Source organism: Exophiala bonariae, assembly GCF_035927105.1.
Source record: "Exophiala bonariae strain CCFEE 5792 chromosome Unknown scaffold_28, whole genome shotgun sequence".
Lineage (NCBI taxonomy): Eukaryota > Fungi > Ascomycota > Eurotiomycetes > Chaetothyriales > Herpotrichiellaceae > Exophiala > Exophiala bonariae.
The window spans coordinates 476,155-497,415 of NW_027042503.1; the positions used below are offsets into that span (position 1 = coordinate 476,155).

General features: G+C 49.7%; 6 protein-coding genes across 6 annotated transcripts; 4 read left to right on the forward strand and 2 right to left on the reverse strand.

The window, feature by feature from the left end:
• Positions 1-225: 225 nt before the first annotated feature.
• Positions 226-1,087, reverse strand: LTR84_007296 (uncharacterized protein; the record flags this gene model as incomplete). The annotated part of the gene is made up of 3 exons (XM_064850849.1): positions 226-475; positions 524-1,019; positions 1,078-1,087. 3 exons carry the CDS (start codon positions 1,085-1,087, stop codon positions 226-228), a joined length of 756 nt encoding a protein of 251 aa, XP_064702515.1.
• Positions 1,088-1,873: 786 nt separating this feature from the next.
• Positions 1,874-2,955, forward strand: LTR84_007297 (uncharacterized protein; the record flags this gene model as incomplete). Its single annotated transcript, XM_064850850.1, has 3 exons — positions 1,874-1,939; positions 1,990-2,175; positions 2,227-2,955. The coding sequence occupies 3 exons, from the start codon at positions 1,874-1,876 to the stop codon at positions 2,953-2,955; spliced, it is 981 nt and encodes a 326-aa protein (XP_064702516.1).
• A 519-nt stretch (positions 2,956-3,474) lies between these two features.
• Positions 3,475-5,175, forward strand: LTR84_007298 (uncharacterized protein; the record flags this gene model as incomplete). The annotated part of the gene is made up of 1 exon (XM_064850851.1): positions 3,475-5,175. The coding sequence occupies one exon, from the start codon at positions 3,475-3,477 to the stop codon at positions 5,173-5,175; it is 1,701 nt and encodes a 566-aa protein (XP_064702517.1).
• Positions 5,176-14,261: 9,086 nt separating this feature from the next.
• Positions 14,262-16,199, forward strand: LTR84_007299 (uncharacterized protein; the record flags this gene model as incomplete). The annotated part of the gene is made up of 1 exon (XM_064850852.1): positions 14,262-16,199. One exon carries the CDS (start codon positions 14,262-14,264, stop codon positions 16,197-16,199), a length of 1,938 nt encoding a protein of 645 aa, XP_064702518.1.
• Positions 16,200-18,191: 1,992 nt separating this feature from the next.
• Positions 18,192-19,641, forward strand: LTR84_007300 (uncharacterized protein; the record flags this gene model as incomplete). The annotated part of the gene is made up of 2 exons (XM_064850853.1): positions 18,192-19,068; positions 19,160-19,641. 2 exons carry the CDS (start codon positions 18,192-18,194, stop codon positions 19,639-19,641), a joined length of 1,359 nt encoding a protein of 452 aa, XP_064702519.1.
• A 22-nt stretch (positions 19,642-19,663) lies between these two features.
• On the reverse strand, positions 19,664-20,740 carry LTR84_007301 (uncharacterized protein; the record flags this gene model as incomplete). Its single annotated transcript, XM_064850854.1, has 1 exon — positions 19,664-20,740. The coding sequence occupies one exon, from the start codon at positions 20,738-20,740 to the stop codon at positions 19,664-19,666; it is 1,077 nt and encodes a 358-aa protein (XP_064702520.1).
• Between the last annotated feature and the right edge of the window lie 521 nt (positions 20,741-21,261).

The window sequence follows — 21,261 nt, forward strand, 5'->3', positions numbered from 1 at the left end:
CACGAGATACTACCACTCGTGTCGGTCAGGACAAGGTTGTCGACATGAGTCATTTTCCAGTCTGGACATTCACTTGCAACTCCGATGCAGCATGAGATTTCCCATCTCCATTTACGACACCACATAAAGCCTGTACAAAAATTCGTTTCTGGGGATCGGTGGAAGAGCTCCCTCTATGGTGGTTACTCAGTTGTGTCGATGTTGTTTCGACGATTAGATTCTGTTTCATGACCCATACTCCTTGTCATGGACGAAGCTACCACGGCTTCTCGTGCTCCTGCTCCGTCGGCCCTTGAAGAACCCGCCACGGCCGGAAGAAGCGGTCTTGTCTTTCCGAGAGGGTCCAACACAGAAGAGTATCGTGGCCAAGAAGAAACAAGCAAACGCTGCCCATTCGAAACCGAAAGCGTACTGGCCAATGGAAGAATCTTGATTGTTGTCTCGGAAATTGTTTCGGCCTTTAAGGTAAGCAGCACTGTATTCCATTAGTGGTTGTTCGAGAAGTAACAACACGGGTTCTTACGTCATCAATGCTGCATTGATAGCCTGGAAGAAGGCGGCAATCAGGGTCAATAGACCGCTGAGATAGCTCCCAATTCTGGTGCACAGCGCGAGGAGACCAGTGAGTAATGAGATGGCGCCGAAGAAGAGCGCGATAAGCATGAACGCGAACATGAATCGCGTCATGAGGAAGTAAAAGCCATGATGATTGACGAAATCTTCCGGAACATTCACATCCGTGTCGAACGTGCGGTGTGAAGCAGGATCCAGCGGAAACGCGGGATGAACTTTTGAATAGTCCTCCTCACCACAAACAGTGCGGCCGTTCTCAACACCACATACGTTCCAGTATGACCATCTTGATATAGGCGGCGCGTTGGGGATGTTGGAGGTATCGGCCTGGAGCAGATACCACTTATCCACGGGGGCGTGGTCGATAGCACCTGCTAGGAGGATGAAGAACATGAACAAGAGTCCACCAGCTACGAGGATCAAGGACAGTAGGCTGAAAAGTCCCTCTGTGAAGCTTGGTTAGTGCTTGTGGCATAACAGGATTGAGCGCACATGTTTACTCACTTCCGGCCATGTTTGGCAACGTGTTCTGGGTTGACGGTGAGATAGGCGGTGGATGCTCAAGTGCTGCAGAAGGAATAGGCGACGAGGCCGAAACCGCAACCAGGCGTGTAAGCTCGAGAATGGAATGGGGAGAGGAAAGGATGATGGTTCCAGGAAGCAAAGGAAGATGGGTCTTTGTAGCCGGGAAGAAGAGGAGCTGTGGTGGTGGTAGCAGCAGCAACTTGGGAGTTCTTGGATGAGGTCACCTTGGGTGCACCCACAATTGGACCGAACTTTGAAGTGTGGCTCCAAGAAATCGATCCAGGATTCTCTAGAGATGAAAACCAAGGTGTCCACCTCCTCGGCGGTTCCAATGGGGGGTATCACTTGAGCTGAGAGATCCCAAAGAGACACGGCATTTGGGGTGGTACAGCAAGCAAACAAGCTAGCAGCCAGTTCTGTTGTGGCTCAACGACCCTAACCTGAAGCTGCAGGCCCATCTGATCATCAATCGATGACAACTTGGAGCTACAAAAACAACACACGTCATCCGTGCCAAAACTAGTAAGTAGCTTGACGAGCTAAGCTATTCACAGTTAGTGTACTGGCCTAGGTACCAATAGCTCCAACCTTCTTCCCCGGCTAAACTCCCGCTTTTGCAACCTCGATTTCCGCTGCCACTTTTCAATTCTGATCACCTGATCTCGCTTCTCTTGGCATTGGGTCCTTCTCTCAGGCTGCAGACGCCAGTTTCCACTCTGATGACAATTGATGATAGGCCAAAACACATATTACTCCAATATATCTAAATCCAAGCATGTCAACTTGGGTATATCCTCCAATCCCGCCCGACGAACTTCGAAAGGCAGAAGATACCTCTTTGGTAAGAGTGACAAATATCTTATTGTCACTACCCGGTCTGACTCGTAGCAGAAACTCGAGCTCCAATGGTTTCTCGAGTCTCTTCAGCCTTCTCTTGGTGCATTGAAGGAGGGCCTAGAAGACTGTGTTGGCCTCCTGGCTCCAAAGGAACCTGGTTCTACACTTGTACTATCTTCTCTGAGATCTGAAAGTGTCAAGGGGTTTGTCACTCGAGTTGGAACAAAACTCGTCAAAGGGGTAAGGCAGCATGTACCACTTATCTAGCACAAGTGCTGAACGTTGTTTCAGGACATCCACCTTAGACTCACAACTCTTCCACCAAACACACCCAGAGGGACTACCACTTCTACTCCATCCACACGTCTGATATTCGCTGCTTCACCTTCTTCCCCAGATATCCTGCTACCCCAACTATTTGCTGTCAAATCCCTGGTCAATGACTCCCTCGATATCATTGATGTTTCCCGTTGGACCGGCCAGTCAACCGACTCGTCTTTCATGTCTGGTCAGCTGAAGCTGCTACATGACCACCTTCGTGAAGCAAAAGCCTGCCTGAAAGGACCTGCTTCGAGTACTGAGTCTGATTCGGTTCCTGGAGCTGATTGGTGGACCAATAGTCCTGATGAAAACACATTTCAACCACCTCTTGGAGAACATTTGAGCTTACATTTCACCATTCAAGATGCACACCTCGTTCTCACTGTTCGTACGCTTGCGCCTACTTCTCCCGGTGGTACTCCCAGTACCCCCATTGAATCTCCATTTTCTCTCTCAGGCTTTAGCCTCAGAAGCAAGCTATTAGGACTTGGACCAAAGCCTCCCAATCACGATGAGATGGGAGAAATCTTCGAATGGAGAGGTAAACGAGATGTTATTGTCCGCGAAAAGGTACGAGTAGAAACTGGCGACCCAAGCTTGCTCAGCATTGCAGCAAAGCTCAGTGCACTTGAACACGAAGTTGCTCGGTGGCGATTGAATCTTCGCATCATCCTGACAGGTAACATTGAAGAAGACTGAGATTGTGTTTGACTTCCAGAGTCGAACATTATCATCCTGGAGCATTCGCTCTATCAATCTCAGAATAACGCCCAGTCCGGACCCGCAAGGCTTGGGTCCAGACTCTTGGGCCGGGTACGCGGGAAGACAACCTCACGTGATCAGCCCTCATTTCCACTCCCAAAAACTTTGTCCCAACTAGCCTTTTATGTTGTTGTGCTCTCCACCACATCATTTCAAAAACGCGTGAGAACCAGGTCTTTATCTCAGACGGGTTTCGCTCATCCTGCTGGGGTCTGTCGGTCTCTCTTGGTCGGGGCTCGAGACATGGACGAAAGGCCATTAACGACAAAACGCATTGTTGTGAAGTCGACCGAGACAAAGGAAAAGGATGTCTTTTGATATGAGACAACCACTGGTGCTCAAGTCTCCTTGTTGTCGGGCCTAACGGTGGTCAACTCGACGAATAAAAGACAGAGCCATTGGTCTTCCAGAAACCCCCCGGTCCGAAAAGCACTTGAACATTTTGAACCAAACATCATGGATCTCTTCTTGCATGTTGGGCCGTTGATGGCACACCCTACACACACAGATGACCAAACTGATGCGTTAAAGCATTCACGCGCTTTCACACTATCTCACGATGAGACTCTACCTGTCAACACAAGTCAACCCACTACTCATACGGCGTCTGTACCAACACTCCGACGTACCCGACGATTGATTGCAAGTAGGCCAAATGAGAACCCGCTCAATGCCCGTGATCTTGCGGTCGAGAAAAATTCACAGTCGGAAGGTACGTCGGTTCCCGTCGCCAGGAGGAATGCAAGCGGGAAGGCTCTTCACATGCGCGCAACCAAACCGCTTTATCCACCAAGTAGCTGGAAAGGAGATATTAGTAACGGTCGTGATGATGGTGATATCTTCACAAAATCTTCAATCAGTGGATCTAATGAACTCTTTTCTTCCAAGACCGGTAGAAGCCTCCCAAGTACCAACCATGTTGAACGATACATTGGCAAATTTATGCAGAAGCTACCCGAGGAATCAACTGACGAGTGCAATTCCTCTGGGGAAGGTAAGGAGAACTTGGTATCGTCAGCCAAGCCTTTACTCCATCAGAACACTTCAGGACCACACACAAAGCCTTGCAACACCCCACGAGATCGAATAATGGACCCCAAACCATCGGCTCCCAAGATCGGTTCAGACTGGTCAAAAGCTTCGTCACGAGCTTACAAACAGAGCAGCCGCAACGGAGCTACCACCCAATCAGTATTACCCGATCCCGAGGTTGCCTACAGCCAAACGTTCTATTATACTACCTGTCCTCACACTTCACCACCTTGCTCGAGGCCTCTCAACGTCCAGCCTACCTTAACGACCTATCACGAAAACCTACTCAGATTCGCGCCCTTTCACCTTCGTATACACCCCATGGACCCAGCTCCCGAAATTTACACACTGGAAGGAGCTTGTAGTCAGTGTGATCTAGCTGCCCGACGTGAAGCAGAGATCAAAGTCTTGGGTAAGTACAAATCAAAGGTGGATGATCTCTCGGCGAGACTGCATGATTTGCAAGGAGACATCGATCTAGACTCTCCGACCTTACCTCGTAAGTGCTACGGTGGCACGAGCCAAAGTTCTCCACATTCAAAAGCCATGACTGACCAGACCAACGCAGTTTTTACGCCTGAAGCAATCGAGGAAATTCTATCGATCGAAACAGACCTTGAGTCACTGATCAAGAGACGCGACCGAGAAGTCAAGTTCATTTGGCGTGGATATACGGCACGGTGGGGACCAGCGACACTCGGAGTCTTTCGTGATCAACTGCATCCTCTCACCCGTACTATGCAAACCGCAGCCACAAGCAATGCTGAACATGGTCTTTCTCGATATGGTACTGCAAGTGATGATGAGTCCATCACAAGTACAGGGACAAGATCTTCAGTTAAAGACGTTGGCTCGGGCTCTTCCGGTGCTTCATCAACCACATCATTCGGCAGCGGTGGCGGAGCTACTCATTCATCTTCTACGCGCACTCGTCGTACACAAAACACGACGAACTATCTCGCATCAAGCCCTTGTGATACACCTCAGTCCCGGTACTCCAATGGCATGCGCCATGTTCCACTGCCTTCGCCTATCGATGCAACCAAACAGGATGGTAGGATGCAGATCGGCTGGGTTCGACAAGATCGGAACTTGTCTACGAAAACCCCAAGGAATGTCGACTGACTCAATTGACGAACTCTGAAACACTCCATCTCTCATCAGCTACCATAGCGGATAAGCAGGCTTATCTTCTTCCTTATCTGTCGGGTCATGGACAGTAAGATCTGGTCCCGTCGCATTTGACTCGACAATTGGACCATCACCCTCCGTGCCAACCTTGCTGATTGGAATTCATGATTCTGATGAGCAACTTATCCCTACAATCATGACCATAATCATTTTGGACCAACAGAACACCAATGTGGGGCAAGACCTCGCACACCCTTTTCGAAAAGGAAGGGACCATTTTGCATATAAACTTGGGATTTTGCGTAGCGCTGGTGCTACAGTCACACACTAGACTGCTGACTTTTCCAATAGCAACTGTATACGTTGTCACATAGCTGAATTGACAATTTCTTCCTCATTTACCCCTGATCTATATGCACGGCGATTTCCCCGATGTGAGTAGCAAATAAGCTAACATACATAAATCAAGCCTCATCCCTGAAAACCACTCATGTTGGGTATCATGTTGGATTGATTTGCGCCAGCCGTAGATTTCCATACCCGGTCACCGAGATGCTGGTTCTGGAATATCAAGAGCGGGTTCAACCGAGAAACTTAGATATATATGTCAATCAACCTCTGGACGACAGCACCCCATGTCGCTATCACCAGTCTTCACGCTTGGCCGCTGCGGCTCGATCAGATTTCGACATTACTTATTCCTATATTCGCCTCATGATATGAAACCGTTTCCGCACACCTTCCTCCGAACTCCTAGAACGGTCGTCTGCAATAGTGCGATCTTTTTAAATCCTGATCTGCTGTTCTTCTCCCTGAGATCGCATTTGTATCATATCGATTCATTCTCGCTCTCTTGCTTCCGTCCGTTCTCCCTGGCTTGTTTCCATCTGTCTTCGACTTCTGAATTCCTTCACCGCCAACATTCGGAAATAATAAATTGCTGGATCGACAGACTGGTATATCAAGTTTTGTTTCACCCTTGGGTCCATCCGCAGTACTATGGATATGTATTCCGCTCTTGGAGTGTTCTTGGCCAACTCCGCAGTCCGAAGATTGATTGCGAGATTGTCTTCGTCGGTAAATTCGGGCAAGGGATTTGTCAGGGCCTGCGGCAGACGCTCCTCACTACTCAGAGGAGGATGTTGCACTGTTCGTGTTTCTTCCATCCGTGTTTGCTCGACTTTTTCGACAGAATCCGATTTGTGCAGGGTCTGCTGAAGGGTGGTTAAGTTTGTATGTGCACATTCTCGCAAAGTATGGGAATCGTGCTTTCTAACCTTCTCAGAGGTGTCCTTGTCACTCTCCTCATCGGTGGCAGAGGGTGCCGAAACTGGTAATGACCGAATACTTGAATATGTGCGATCTGTGCTAATCAGGCTCCCAACACTGACTGGCACAGTGGTATTCTTGTGTGGCCTATTTTCTTTTCTTCTAGCTAAAGGGGGTTCAAGGCACCCTGACCGGACTCCTGGCACCATAGCATGAGCCTCGTGGCGTGTCCCTGCAAGTGGGATAGCGCTTGGCATATTGTGCTCAAGCGGTGAATTCAGTGTGTTATCCATTTCGGAATCGATGCGATATCCTAGACTCGCTAGGTTAGAAGTCCGTGTTGGAGTCTTGTCTCCTGTGTCAAAGCGACGGCTTTAGTTAATCTGATATGAAGAGGAAGAAGGAGCTATCAGGCAATAGATGTAAAAAATGCCTGGGTGTGCTGGACCGGGTTACTGTCGGTGGGGAATATCGATGGACAAGAGCTGTCGAATGGTCGCCTAAATTGTGTGTCACCAGTTGCCTTTTATTTTCTCTTACATGAGGTACTGGATACGCTTCAGACGTAGGCTTGTCAAGTACGTCTCGGTTGTAATTAGATTGCAACCTGGTTTGTGACTATGAGCCTGCACCATTGGTTAGCACAGCCCACTAATTGCCTGACATCAAGAGAACATCCGCAGTGTCTGGGGGCCAGCCTGAGGGGCCCCAGACCAGAAGCTACAGTCGGCAGAAGACTGCTAGGCGTGCGCGGAGTCTCGCTAGATTCGAGATTCAGCATCTAGCCGTCGAGTATATCACTCTCTGCTTGTCTCGAAAACCGCTGTCTTGACCGCCTCCAAGTCGTAAGAGTAATACTTATGCTAGCTCTCTGGACCTCTGTGCCAGATAGCGCTACCGGCAATCCATAAGCAACAATTGATGGCCACGGAATACTTCGTCACGTCACTGCGATGAATGCCACTTCAGCCTGGGTAGAGGCTGCCTAGACCGCCGTGATATTGGCAGGGAAATTCCAACATGGACCACGTGGACATCGCTCTGGTTTTGACCGCATGGGGAGTCAACTGCCGCCCAACCCGACAGCTGATCAACAACATATTTACAGCAACAGAATCGTCTCTCAATGCCTCGTAGAGAGTCTGGAAGCTTCTCACGAATATACGCAGGGCGTTATCATTGCTGGAATCATGACTGTGCTGAGATTCTCCAGCCTCGACTAGGATTATGCAACGTTTCGTCTGGGTCAGGACACGTCGGCACACCATTATCAGCTCTGCGATGCGAAGTTGACGACTAAGTTCTTCTGCATGCGCTCCAGAGGATGGTTCTTGTGTGGCGATATTGGGGTTTTATTGAAGTGCTTGCCAGATCAAGCTTCTGCAAATGCTTGCGGGATCGTCCTGTAAATGCGCTCATGAATCTATGTGCCAGAAGAGAGGATATGTTGAAGCCGCAATCGCTTGCATTGAAGTCGATGAAGCCTTGATATTGTTAACCTGGTCCTGCAAATGGAGCTTATCAGAATGCAGAATACTTGCGAGCCTTCGAGGTGCTGGGCTGGCAGTGTACCATTTCCTCGCTTGTCGTAAAAAATCCAGAATATGAGCTTAGAGCGTAGCCACGCTATCTCTCAATTATGAAGTATTGTAAAGTGCGGCATCAACATGAACACGCGGAAGCGACTCACTTGACAGCAATAGATTTTCTGCAATCGACATGGTTGTTTACTCACTAAGTCGCATTAGGTGCGTTGTTGCAAAGACGAGAGATATAGCCTTGCCATGCTTGTAAGATGAATTGGATAGCTCCCACCCAAGGCCTGCATATTGTGGATCAGCCTGAGTGAGGGTGTCAAAAACACGACCATAATGATGAACTCGCGAAGCAATACTCGATTTTTTCAAACACTGCCAGTTTGAATACCAAAAACTCGAGACGCATATGACAGGACGTCCGCTATTGCATGTAAGGTGATTCAAGTTACAGCCTAGCAGCCTCGAGCCTGTTCACCATATCCGACTATTGACACTCTTTCGATTCGTGGATAAAAGAAGAGTAGCCGTCGTGAAAATGGCCACGTGTGGAGCTGATAGAAGCATTGCTTCGTCAACATTGTACTCGGCCGTCCCTCCGGATGAAGGAAGCACAGGTACTGATCAAAAGCAAGCTTGGGGCAGCGTATCATCATTACCAAGTCGCCAAGCGACTCTCTCGCGGGGGAAGAATGAAGGAAAGATTCCGGGTTCATACTCGTGTGCAATACTACACCTTATTGCTTCATCTTGAGAAGTATAGGACACGAGTAGCGGTGCGGTTTCGACCTCACCATCACATACAAATTCCGCAGTCAAGCAGCCTGCAAGAGGCATGAATGATACTTGTGATGTATGGTGTGCATAGCAAATCATCCGCACGACAATGTCACGTCTAGAATGCCAGTATCATCACGTTTGATCTCGCCGTATCCAGACTTCAGACCGATATGCGTTTGCCTGATAGCCTTCATGTCTCATCGCCAGTTAGCAAGTGAATGACCTCAACGAGCAGATGATCCACAGAGAAGTATGCATACGCAAACGTCAGAACACACCACTGCCACACTTGACGCGCGTAATACAAATTGTAGAAAACAGAACGCCTCAACTTCGCCAGCAACATCAACATCAAATGTTAAGCGAAGCCGGGGTGAACCGAGCAAATAAGAAAAAGCAGCCAAGTACTTGCCACCCCATCCGCTTTGGGTGCTGCCTGTGCCAGATGGTTCCTGCCGCCCGATGGAGTTTTGAATCTGGTTTAGGACATTCCCCGCGCCGGCTGCCGCTGACTGCAGCGGAGTTTTTGCCACCAGGAGATCAGATCACGTACGAGTATACTTTCGTCGACAGATGTTCGTATGCCCGCAGGATACGGAAAGAGAAGGAAGAGAGGAGAAGGTGGTAAATTTGTTGATGGCGCGAAAAAGAAAAAAGGAAGTCGGATGCGGCGGAGAATTGTGGCTATGCTGATCTGTGGCTGGTGCGGTGCGAAATGTGGCTTGATAGTGGCAAATCTTCGGCACTTGTGATGGGGCACGCGAGGCACTTTTGTGTCGTCGATCTCTGATCCTCGTTCGCGTCGTAACCACGGCTTCGGAACTTGCATCGAACATGACACGATTCGACTCATAATTTGCGCACTGGAATAACGGATAGATCCATACGGAGTATGTCAGGATCTACGATGTTCACACAAGACCAATGCATCACGACATGAAACAAGGAGTGATGGAGAACAATTGTCGGTGAGGTATTTTGAGATTTCGGACCCGGAGCCAAGCCCATATAAACCCCAAAATTCATCCGCTTGCTCGTATACATGATGGTACTTGGAGGCTTAAAACCGTTGTACCGGGCTGAGCACACGAGTCTAAATCCTAAGAGGTTTCAATCAGGCCAGCGTGGTCGTGAATACACACCAGCAAGGACTATCGTGGCGTAAATTGCCAGACCAGCGGGGGAGAGCTTGGAATGATATGCACGGGACAAGGTACACTCCACATCCTGGCTGGCCATGAAACTGCGTGCGTGAAACCGATATCAATCAACGGGCATGCTTCAGCAACATGCTCAGGTTATGTTGATTTGTTTTGAAAAAGCCCCATCTGATATTCCTATTCCTGATTGTGATCCGAGTCGTCAATGTCATGAGCACATATCGATGTATCAGGAATTGCCTCAAATAGTCAGGCACGCTGCATTGATGACGACCGTCAGCTTCCTTCTGTCGAACCTGCATCCTGGCAGGGGAAGGTGCAGTCGATGGAGAACCATGCCACAACCTACACAACATGCCACAGCGGAGGAAAGCCCAGAGCACGATTGAGTCCTGTTGGCCTTCGTAAAGGGGTACGGAGTCAGTGCGGGATTCTTTTGAACCCCACGTATTGGCTGGTGTTTTCAAGATCCACGCTTCTTGGGAGGAACGCCTGGCTTGCTAGCAATTGGTTCGGGTATATTCCAGAGTGATTTGCTGAGCTTGCCAGCGATGAAAGTCCCCCCACCAAACCTGGTTGACTGGTGCTACGGTGTACCAAGTGGCCATGTCCGGATGAGTACTAATTCAACCAGATGGACTCTTCGAGGTTTTGCAACTGTGGCAAGGGTAACTTGTGGAAGGACTGCAGACCTTTCTGAGCATTCACGCACCAGCCACAAGTATTGTGGCGGAAGAAACAATGACCCTTTGGGTTGATTCTCCACCGCGTGGCGAACGCTGTATCACTACCGAGTATTGCTCAAAATGTGAGTGTCGGAGGCATGTAACGAAGTGGAGAGATTCTCGATCGGCCAACGAGACTTATTGGGCTGCGAAGCCCCATGTTGGACGTGCAATGGTGCCTGGTATGAGTATTCTTGATATCTGACATTGGGCAGAAGTCTTCTAGTACGAGAATTATCGTAGAGAGGGCACAGGGTGGGAGCCGTGCTGTATTGTTCACTAAGCCACTTGGTGGGTCTATCATTCATGGAAATGTGAAACGAATGTCTGAATAACTTCAAGAGACGAATCATTTATGCAGTTGTGGGGTGGACGATGTCTCTGTCCTTCAAACATGAAATATTCATGTGACCATGAGAGTGAAGCACAATCCCATCTCGTTGCAGGAACTTGGTTGATGTTGACGCCAAAGTTCGTAATGTACAAGGACGGACACCTACTAAGGAGAATACACGACGCATGTGACGGACGTTTTGACCAAACGTTGATGGTCAGGAAGTACTGGGCGGTAAAGGCGTTGGATCTTCATCATTGATTGGAAGAACATGCGCCAGCAAGAACCTTACAATGGTTCAAGAAATCAAGATGGGCTATCCCAGACTCCGGGTGGGGGAGTCTGCAGCAGATTGATGCAGTGTTCAAGTTTCTTGTCTGGATAGGCGGTGTTGGGCAGCATCTCAAGCGGGGTGATTGGGATTTTGGGATTGTCCCATGTTGGGGTCCAATTCAGGTGAACCTCTGCAGAAGTGTCCATTGTTCTTTACATTATTCGTGTTGCCCCAGAAAGGGCTCTTCGTGTTGCATGTGTGCTCTGTTGGCCTCTGAGCTGAAATCGATGCCTCATGATTCAAACACAAACGAGTCCACAAGCAAAATCTAGCTGCCATGGCCAATCGCCAATCGTCAACAAACGGCAATCAGTAGCCAGTAATAATTAAGTTCTTCTAAAGCCGCTTCTGGCCACAACAGGAGCGGACCGCCTCGGTTGGCTGTTGTGGAGTTTGGGGTGAACAGCTTGATGGTTGGGGGCGAAGATCTTGTCGTGCTTGGGTCTCGCTCCAATTCCCAGGCACAAGTTGACCATTCATACTTCTTCAATGGTGGGTACAAAGAGCCCAGAAGGAATTACAGACGAACATCAACTCGTGCCTGCCTGGGTGGGACATTGTGCTGCCTGAAATCGCGGAAGTCCTGTTGTCCTAGTAGTCCAGAGGCTACTACAACAAGAACAAGGTTGACTGCGCCCCAGGACTAGATCACATCTAGGGATGGTAAAGAGGCTGCATGAAGTCATGTCCAATGCTCAGGCTTGAAAATCGCCATGTGGATTGCAGACTTTGGTGAGCTGGTCAGTCCAGTAGAGTCCAGCTGAGTGGTCAGACGGACACGTCTCGTGGAATGAGAAGCAGGCGAAAAATGGGGTTTCCTGCAGATGGGTTCGAATGTCTGAAGGTCATGCCAGGTCGGGGTCATGTTGCATGAAGCTATCGTGGAGAAAGTGTCCAAAAAGTAGCCAGTCAATGAGAACAAGAATGTGAAGCGTGACACGTTGGCTGCAGAAGGGGTTGATAGTAACCAGGGCAATTGGATCTGTTAGAACTTGGACGGCCTGCAAGAATTGCCTGGCGGGCGGTTCAATTCCAATAACGAAAGGTGATGGTCAGACTATCGTCCCAGCTAGCAGATGGAGAAGGCGGTTCGACTGGTATGAGGTTTACGACGAGCCCGAGCAGGACGAGGCATGGAAAAGGCCCGTAGCGACCCAAAGAAGAAAGCAGCTCATGGTCTCGCAGAATTGCAAGTGTTGCTCCCTTTGACTGGCTGTGACTGCGAGTTGTACTATCTTTAACACCCTCTTGAAGTGGGATGCAGCACTTCGGGCTGATGACACAGAGCACGACATGCTGATAACAGGGAAAGCCTTGGATCTCCACCAGCAACACTTTCGTCATCGAACGTCCAGTGTCGAACGATAGGTCTGTAGGTCTGTAGGTCTGTAGACTGCTTCGATTCCAGTGTTCTCATACTTAGCCAAAAGTCATGGAAATCGATCATGCTGGTGGCACCACATATTGCTTCTCCAGAATCGACTTGTCGAAACGTGGCGTGCACATCGCTTCGGCACGGGAGAAGGCAAGGCACGGAAGGGAAGGGAAGAGAAGGCCCAAGAGCCTACCACGACCAGGACCACCTGGCCTTTGTTAGACGACCAACCCGAAGGTCCCCGGGCGTGCCTATGACTAGATCCTCGCCCACCGGTGACTGACACTTCAGCCCTTGATGGGCTTGGGTCACTCGGTCTTTGGGCCCGGAATTGGCACTGGTCGAGGTCTAGATCTAGGCATCCACAATCTGACTACTTAGTATCACCGTGGTTTGGAATAGCTACCGACAGTGACAACAATAACCATCATCAATGCGTATTCGTAAGAGCACAGCCTCCGGGGCTACGCCATGGTCCTTGGGTCTACGAAGTATAGACTCTCCAGTGATGAGAGCATCAAGCAAGGACCAGCCCGAGAGACTCGAGACATGAGACTTGAGGCCCGGAAGAATGTCCATCTTTACCTAGTTGTAGTACTGGTTCCGTAGTAGCAACGCATTTTATCCATTTTTTGCCCCCCTTCTTCTCCACATGGCACTCACCGTGAATCCAATGGACAAGATCAACCCTATTGACTGATTGTTATTCACGCCTTAATTGCCCCCTTCAGACAGTCAACTCGACTTCTGCTTCAGACTCTTGTCCAACAGTAGCATTTGGTCCTGGTGCCGCAAGCCCGCCACGAAAAAGAAAACAAAGAAGCATTGCACCCGAAGCGTGACGAGCAGAAAAGTGCCGCAGTGTCAGTTACATAAGCGACTGGGATCGGAGAACAGAGCCTATAATCGACGATCTCCAGGGCAAATCTGGTTAAGTCGAAGCCCGAGGAAGTCGGGTGTGAACCAGCAGTGCTTGGCTTAAGGTTCCTCAAGCCTCTTCTTACTCAGAGCCCGAGTTACCCTACCTCGTACATACAGGCGGGCCAGGGCCAGGAACTCAACCCTCCGAGTACCTTGTACCCGTACTTACATCTGGGAACTGGGAGCTGCCGACTCTGCACGGATCACTATCGTCAAATCTCTTCCCATCATCTCCATACTCTTCCCTCTCCACCTCATTTCTCATTCATTTCGTCAGCGGCTTCTTCAACGCTGCTACAAATCACCACCATCTACCCTTACACACCCTTCTCAACCCAACACTTCTTTACCCCATACCGACTTTGGATCTTTGTAATTCTTCTTCACCTATTTGGACTCTTTGACCACCATTTCAGACCGCCACCAATCTTTGTTTTCCTCCAGCGGCCATATACCAACCACCAACCACCCACCCACAGACCGACCGACCAGGCCGGACCAACAAATCACACACCCACCTACCTTTGGACAGCTGGCACACACTATGGCCATCAAGACCGGCTGTTGAGACCTCTCTGTACAAAACATCTTCTCCCCGAATTCTGCTCGGCTTTCCTTTCCTCCCTTACTGTTTCTAACACTCAACAATGTCATCGCCTCTACCTCCAGATCCCTATGCTGCCTTGGGAGTGGCCAAAGATGTGGAATTTTCGGCAATACGCTCCGCCTACCGGAAGCTCGCCCTACTGCACCACCCCGATCGAATAAAGGACGAGGCTCTACGAGAAAAGGGAAAGGATGAATTCCAGAAGATTCAACGAGCATGGGAATTGTTAGGAGATGCGGAGAAACGCCAACGTTATGATGATCGTGTCCGGCTAGCAGAACTTCGCAAAGAATCCATGATGAGGGATTCGCCACAGAGAGCTGCTTCCACGGCAAATTACTCCACGAGATCTCCTGCTGCACCCTCTGCACATACTCCTCACACAAGTAATGCTCGCGAATACCGAGAAGATGGAAACTTTTTCGAAGAAGTTCGACAACCCAGAAATGTACCTACCTATGACGAACCCTATGCCTACGATGAACCTTCGAGGTCAAACTCTCGCAAATATCCCGAGTACGAAAAACGGGCTCCTGCACCAAAGACCGAGAAGAAACCAAAAACTACCACGTCTTTTGCCGCCGCTGGTCTTGCAGCTCAATTTGCCTCCACTTTGAGGTCCAAAGCGGCCGAGAGAACAAAATCTAGCAAAGCTGAGGAAAAGAAATCAGATCGAGAGAAGAAGCGAGAACGAACGGAAAAAGTCCAGACAAGAAGATCTCCATACGTCGATGATTATTCTAGTGACTCTGATCACACCCAAGTCAGACCCTCGATGAGACCTTCTTCTCGTTCAAAGACGACATCCGATTATCCCCGTACTACATCAACCAAGTCTGAGAAGCCTCACGATCTGGATGAAGAGAGTTTTGATGGAAAGTGGGAGAGACACCACGATGACGTCAAAGCATATATCAGCAAAGCTTCAAATCGCCCAGGCATGGAGAGAACCAGTTCTGATGCATACCAATACTGGGCAGGTGCCGACCCAAAGGGCCGGAAAAGCGGTAGCGACAGCGAAAAGCGACCGAGCTCCTCCAAAGGTCGTCGGACTCAGGAGGATTACTTCCCCCCTTCCCTTGGTAAATCCACCTCATCTCCCAACAATTTGCGAGCTCATGTCGAAGAGCGAGCCCCTCCAAGATCGACAGTGGGAGTTTCTCGTGATCGGGATCGAGAGCGCGACCGTGGTCGTGGTCGGGAACATGATAGGGATCGGGAACACCGAAAAGTTATTCCCCCCATGACACGTTCGCATACTACCCCCGTCCCCAGGTCAAGCTCCAAGAAAGATTCAGCACCCTCAAAGGGCTCCAACTTGAAACACTCAGAAGCTCACGTCCACGACTCAAGCTATAGTAGTAGCTCAAGCCCTCAGACCCCAGAAATGAGGGAACAGAGTCCACCACGTACATCTAAAGGTCGCTATGCTAGCACTACATCAACCAAGTATCAGATCGTCGATCCTGAGATCGTTGATGATGACGGCGCACGAGCACCCAGGATCACAAAAATCCACCCAGACCCCGAACGCTATGCCCGTTATCACAGTCCAGAGCCTATCTCTAGAGATCCCTATACTCGTGAAACAGATCGCCGAAGTCGGGATAAGCCTGAGCGTCCTAAAGTTGATACCAGTCGTACAAAATCTTCCCGGGGCGCATCTATGATGGCAGAAATGGCTGCTGGTGGACCTCCACCTATCAGACGTGGCGATTCTGGTCATCATACTGATAGTCGAGCTTCACCACGTTCGCCACGTGATACGCCTCCTCTTTCACGACACGACAGTGGTCGAAACAAGCTGTACATGGAAGTTCCGCCAGATGATCGTTATACCAGATCCTACTCTGGAGAGAAGATCAACATGGCGCCTCGCCGAGACCCTTCAGCAGCCAAGTACGCAGAGATGCGCGAGGCTGAATACAGTTCTCGTTTCCCGGAGCCAATACGAGCCAGAAGACCTTCAGTATATTGATCAACATGATCAAGCACTCCTTTCAATAGGTTACCCACAACCTTATCCTCTCTTTTCTGCAAGCCAGCATCTTTCCACTCCTTTTCTCCTGAATTGGAGGCATGTATTGTGCATAACGTCACAGTTTGCTTCCCCTGTGTTTTTAATCACTTTTTTTCTTTATCACGAAAGCGGGCTATGGACGGTCAAGGGACGGTGTCGGTCTTGGTTGCAGGGGATTCGTCGGAGGTTGAATCATACCAGAGCGGCTAACTGCATTTTGGGAAGGGGAACCGGTGATCACACAAGCTGGGGAAGGACAACCCGTTAAGGTCGACAGCACCATGTTCAAATACCTACCTCAGGTATACAGGAGGCATATGTTGGCAGGAAGGCCACATGTCACAAACCCTTGCTCCACTCACGACCCTTTGATCTTGCTGCTCTACCCACAGAGTAGCAGGGGAGGAGAGAACACTGGGATGGTCAAGGGCACATTTTTTGTACAGAATAAATCCACAAACTATATCATCTCCCACCTCGGATGGGGATTGACGATGTAATGAGCTCACATGAACATCAATGAGATAAATACAGTATTCAACCTGGAATTCTTGATAATACCAGCATACAAGAAGAATTACCTCTTATTTTCCTGTTGACGAAAAAGATACTCTTGCAACTATGACATTTCGCGTTCTTATCCGACATCAGATAGTCCGAACAACGACGAAAACGTACCGCTGATATCCCTCGAACCCATCCATCTCCATCTATACCCTGTATTTAATCACCACTACACGCAAAATCAGAAGACACTCACAGTCCATCCCAAGCACTGCCATGCCAGATACGGCGTGAGCAGACCCCACCATCTCCAAGTTACATTCATCCCGCGTTCAACTTCAACGTCTCAAAGGCATGGGCTTTGACATCTCCGCTCGCAGCATCAACGACCAGCCAGGCCTTTCATTTATTCCGCTCGCTGTGGTACAGAGCGTAACACAGCATGGTACCTATGCATGCATGCATTTCGTATTTCTCCTCCGACGCTGTGCACGCCGAATATAAATAAATCAGCGCGGCGCGGCGCAATGCGGATCGCGGCGTGTGGGTTCGGAGTGGGGGTTGGTGGTGCTTCTCGTACAGTTGTACAGCGGACTTGGATTCACGGGACGGGATGATTTGGGGGGCAGGGGGCGCATGCTTATGAACTGATTACGGGACATGGATTCTACAATCGGCTGAAGTATTTGATGCTGCGAGACGAGAGTAAATAAATATCTAGTGATAGATGTCTAGATATCTAGGAGGTCAGCACTAGACAATGGGCAGGGCAGGGCAGTGACTGGGCGACTCTAACCATGTCTCGACTCGATGCTGGTGTAGGATCACCCTTTTCTAGATTGCACCGGCCACGTAGACAAAACTCCATGAATTATATTCAGCAAAATGAGATAAGACCAAGTCGGAACGGATAGTACAGAACCACAATCCACGACCCGTTAAAAGCCCAACTCAGAAAGCCTATATCGAGGTGACGATATCTGATATCTGATAGCCTTTTCCCCTCCCAAAGATAGCTAGCCACTCCTACATCCTGGCACGTCGAGGCGGTTGCCACGGATGTGCTTGCCTTTCCAGTATTTCTGTGTGTTTCCAAAGTGATCTGATCGCCTTGCGAAGGACATGTCCGTTGCCTCGGACGCTGCGACTTTGGAGGGGCAAGGCCATGCTTGATGGTGCGGAGAAGGGCTCGCGCAAGTCTCTGTGATTGGCGGGTATGACGTTTTCTCTGGTTCCTGATATGAGGGTGGGCGTTGATGGAGCATGAGTGTAATGATCAGGCGTTTTGGAGAAATATGGGTTTCGTGTTCGATTGTTTTTCGAATTGAATATATTCTTAATTATTTCTTGTGTTGGACTTGTACATAATCATACTATTTTTATTCATTGATAGCGGTGGATCAAGTACATACGTCTTGACCCCTTGAGATTAAACGAGCAGCAACGATGTGTCAGAATCACGGAATAGCCACGGCTCCCGGCGTCAAGGCAAAGTCACAGGAGCCAACACTGTCACAAGAGCTGATCGACTCGATCACCAAGTCCGTGTCGGATGGCTTCGACGAGCAACTCGCCTTCACGCAGAAGCTGATCCAATTGGGCGGACAGCGGGGCGAGGAGGGCGAGATCCAAGAATTCATGTTCAAGCAGTTCTCGGATCGAGGCTATAACCCGGTACAGTTCGACATCGATCCCGAGGCCATCGCACAGCACGTGGGAGGTGGGAGAATCAGCGCGACGCACTCAAAAGCTCCCATCGTGGTCGGCGTGCACAAGCCAAAGCAGCAGGCTCCCAACGGGAAGAGTCTCATCATCAATGGGCACGTCGATGTCGTGCCGTTGGGACCGACAGACCTGTGGACCCTGGATCCTTATAGCGGGGTCATCGAGGGCGATAAGCTGTATGGGCGCGGGGCTGGGGATATGCGTGCGGGAGTGGGTGTCTATGTCAAGGCGCTCGATGCTTTGACTCGGGTTGGATTGCAGCCTGCGAGCGAAGTCATTCTCGAGTCTGTGGTGGAAGAGGAGTCCACCGGCAACGGGACGCTGATGACGCATCTAAAGGGGTATAAGGCGGACGCCGCGCTGATTCCGGAGCCCGTGGGAGAAGAGTTGGTGCGGGCTAATGTCGGCGTGTTATGGTTTCAAGTCGAGGTCAGAGGAAAACCAGTGCATGTGAGGGAGATGGCCACCGGAACGAACGCGATCGATGCGAGTTGGAAAGTCATTGAGGCATTGAGAGAACTTGAGAAGGACTGGAACGCGAGAGAGATCGGACGCGAGCTTTATATTGAGCAACATAAAGAGCTGGAGCATCCCCTGAGTAAGTCTGATGTCCCAACCAAGCACCCATGTTTCCCTCCCTGCCAATAAGAGCGATTACACTTGCTAATCGTCGTGTTCTTTCCCAACAGACCTCAATGTCGCCATGATGCATGCTGGAGACTGGCAATCCTCCGTACCTGCGTGGTGTCGCGTTGACTGCCGCATAGCCATCTACCCGGGCGTCAGTGCGAAATCAGCCGCCGACGAGATCGAGGCCAAGGTGGCCGAAGTGACCGAGGCCAACGACTTTCTCAAAAAGACACCCCCAAAAGTCACCTGGAACGGCTTCTACGCTGAAGGTTACGTGCTCGAACCGGGTAGCGACGCCGAAAGTGTTCTTCAGAAAGCCCATCAGCAAGCGACGGGTGAGACGCTCAGGTCGGCCTTCTCGGGTGCTTACCTCGATTCCCGGGTACATTCTCTGTATGATAAGATTCCGGCCTTGTGTTATGGTCCTTTGGCTGGAAATATTCACGGCTTTGATGAATGGGTCAGTGTGAAGAGTATCAAGAACGTCACTATTGCTGTAGCGCTATTTATTGCCGAATGGTGCGGTGTGGAGAAGATTTAAGCTAGTGGAATCAAATCCCATTTCAACCTGAAGTTTCTTCGATAGTCGCGTTCGTTAGGATGGGAACATCAAGGTCGATCACGATGGGCTTGTGAAAGGTCTTGCCGTCTTTGTGTGGCCAATTCTTCCCCATATAAGCGGCGTTGACAACACAAGTCTGAAGCCTACCAGAACGTGTTTCTTTCTTTTCGAAATCTGAAATGAGGTCCATAACGGAGGCTGTTCTGTTCGACCCGGAAGCATCTAACGCAATCGTCTCTTCGCCGTCAACAGGTGTCACCTCCTGCACAGTCTGACCAACAAGGCACGTGATATGATCGATGCTGCCATCGTTCTGCAATGCGGACCCACGTGATCTCGAGGACAAGTCGACAGTGAATAGCTTCTTACTGTCGGGCGCCTGGTCTTCATACTGCCGAATATCACTTTCTCCGCATCCTCTACCAAGACTCGATGTGTCCCATGTGACAATCTCAACACCATGTCCTTCATGTATATGTCCACATACGAAGAGTTTTGGTCGAACTCGTCCGAGTACTTGTTGTAAAACCTTGCAACCTGCAGTGCCACGGGCACTACACCGGTCACGGTGACCTTTTGCTGGAGTATGGGCGATGATGAGATCTGAATCCAAAGGGACCTGGTTCCATAGCTCGGTGGCCTTTTCTGGAGCATAGCCAAAAGCCCAAAAACCCCTAGCTGGGGAGTATGGAGACCCGAATACCTTCAGTACAGTGTAAGTGTTGTCGTCGAAGTCGAGGCGGACCAGTTTAGCCTCATGGTTGAGATAAACAAAGGTGGGTTCAGTGCGAAATAGATCGATACAACGCTGAGGGTCTTCGATTTTCTTGTTGTGAAACCTCCCACCATGCTGCTCATAGAATGGAATATCACAAGTGACATCGTGATTGCCACAGACGAGAATTTTGACACGAAACTGTGCCTGCCGAAGCCATTTGACGGTTTTCTGTAGCTCCGAGAAAGTACCTTGGTTAGAGAAATCTCCTGCGTGGATCAGTATGTCTCCGGGTGGAAGTTTAGGAGTCTGGTTATGAGTATCAGATATGCAGACGATTCTGATCCGTCTGGTCGAAGCCATGATCATGAGAGGTGGTTACAAAACAGACGCCGTTACAGGGCATTTAAGTCGACGTCTTTCGTGGCATGACTCATCTTTTTGGGATAGCATTGTTGCCTGGCTTCAAGTGTGGTTGTGTTGCCCACGAATCTCACATATATTTGCGCTTTCTTAGATGGGTTTTCAGTAGCTCAACATGACCATGCTATAATACTCTTGAGGATGTGTTGAAGTGAGCATAAACCTGAGAGACGTGGCACGCATGGATGATGGCATGAGCACTGTTGTGGACCTTACATTAGCGCCTATCGGAAAAATCAGGTCCGAAGTTGTTCCAGCGTTGACGGTGAGGAAAAGGAGGGGTGATCGTCCATGGCCCTGTCTTCCTTGTACTGATCGACAGGACGTCAATTAGGTATCCACAGAGTATTGATATAATTAAAGATGCTTGCTCAAGTCATAAAGTAAAACCGGCATCAAGAACAATCAAAGTACTCGGTACCCTCTTGATTGACAGGTCAACTCTCCCTCGTCACCATTGT